The 551-nt window shown below is 61.2% G+C and overlaps 1 protein-coding gene across 1 annotated transcript in view; it reads left to right on the top strand.

Annotated features, from left to right (window-relative positions):
* Nucleotides 1–169: 169 nt before the first annotated feature.
* The window catches only part of COMMD9 (COMM domain containing 9), a gene marked incomplete at its 5' end in the record, with an annotated part of 3,277 nt that continues 2,895 nt past the window's right edge, over nucleotides 170–551 (top strand). The window contains one exon of the mRNA XM_010139284.1: nucleotides 170–309. Within this exon, the coding sequence (XP_010137586.1) occupies nucleotides 170–309 (140 nt within the window). The remainder of the gene's footprint in view (nucleotides 310–551) is intronic.

Raw genomic sequence — 551 nt, 5'->3', positions numbered from 1 at the left:
GGGAGGTGAGGGCAGAGAGGGCGGCGAGGAGCTCCCTCCGCACCTGACCTGTTCCTCGGGTGTGCAAGCCCCGCCGGTGCGGGTCTGGCTGCGGGAGCCGCGTCCCTGCCGTGCTGCAGGTAACGCTGTCCAGTCCCGCGGAGCGCTTTCTCCTCTCCCTTTCCCGCAGCTGGTGTCTGCTCTGCACAACCTCACCAGGCACGTCGTGTACCGCGGCTTGACAAGGGCAGAAGATATCCTCGCTCTCTTTCCAGAAAACTTCCACCAAAATCTGAAAAACCTTTTGACCAAGATAATCCTGGAGAATATGTGAGTGCTACACCCCCCGCCAGTGGCGTTCGGCTGTGAAGTTCAAGCCTCCGTTACCTGGTGTGATTCGCGGGCAGTCGGCAGCAGGCAGGCTGTGCTCAGTTCAGAATTCACTGTTTGTGTGAATTTTGTGTGTACCTGGGGCACAGTCACACGGGCTGGGGTGAAACACGTCACCCGAGTGGAACGGCAGGCAAGCCACTGCGGCCCCGTAAGCGGTAGAGCGGCGGTCAGCGGGGGGC

This window comes from Buceros rhinoceros, unplaced genomic scaffold (assembly GCF_000710305.1).
Source record: "Buceros rhinoceros silvestris isolate BGI_N320 unplaced genomic scaffold, ASM71030v1 scaffold7257, whole genome shotgun sequence".
In the NCBI taxonomy this organism is placed as follows: domain Eukaryota; kingdom Metazoa; phylum Chordata; class Aves; order Bucerotiformes; family Bucerotidae; genus Buceros; species Buceros rhinoceros.
The sequence above is the reverse complement of the archived record's forward strand: the minus strand, read 5'-3'. Positions and strand labels throughout refer to the sequence as shown.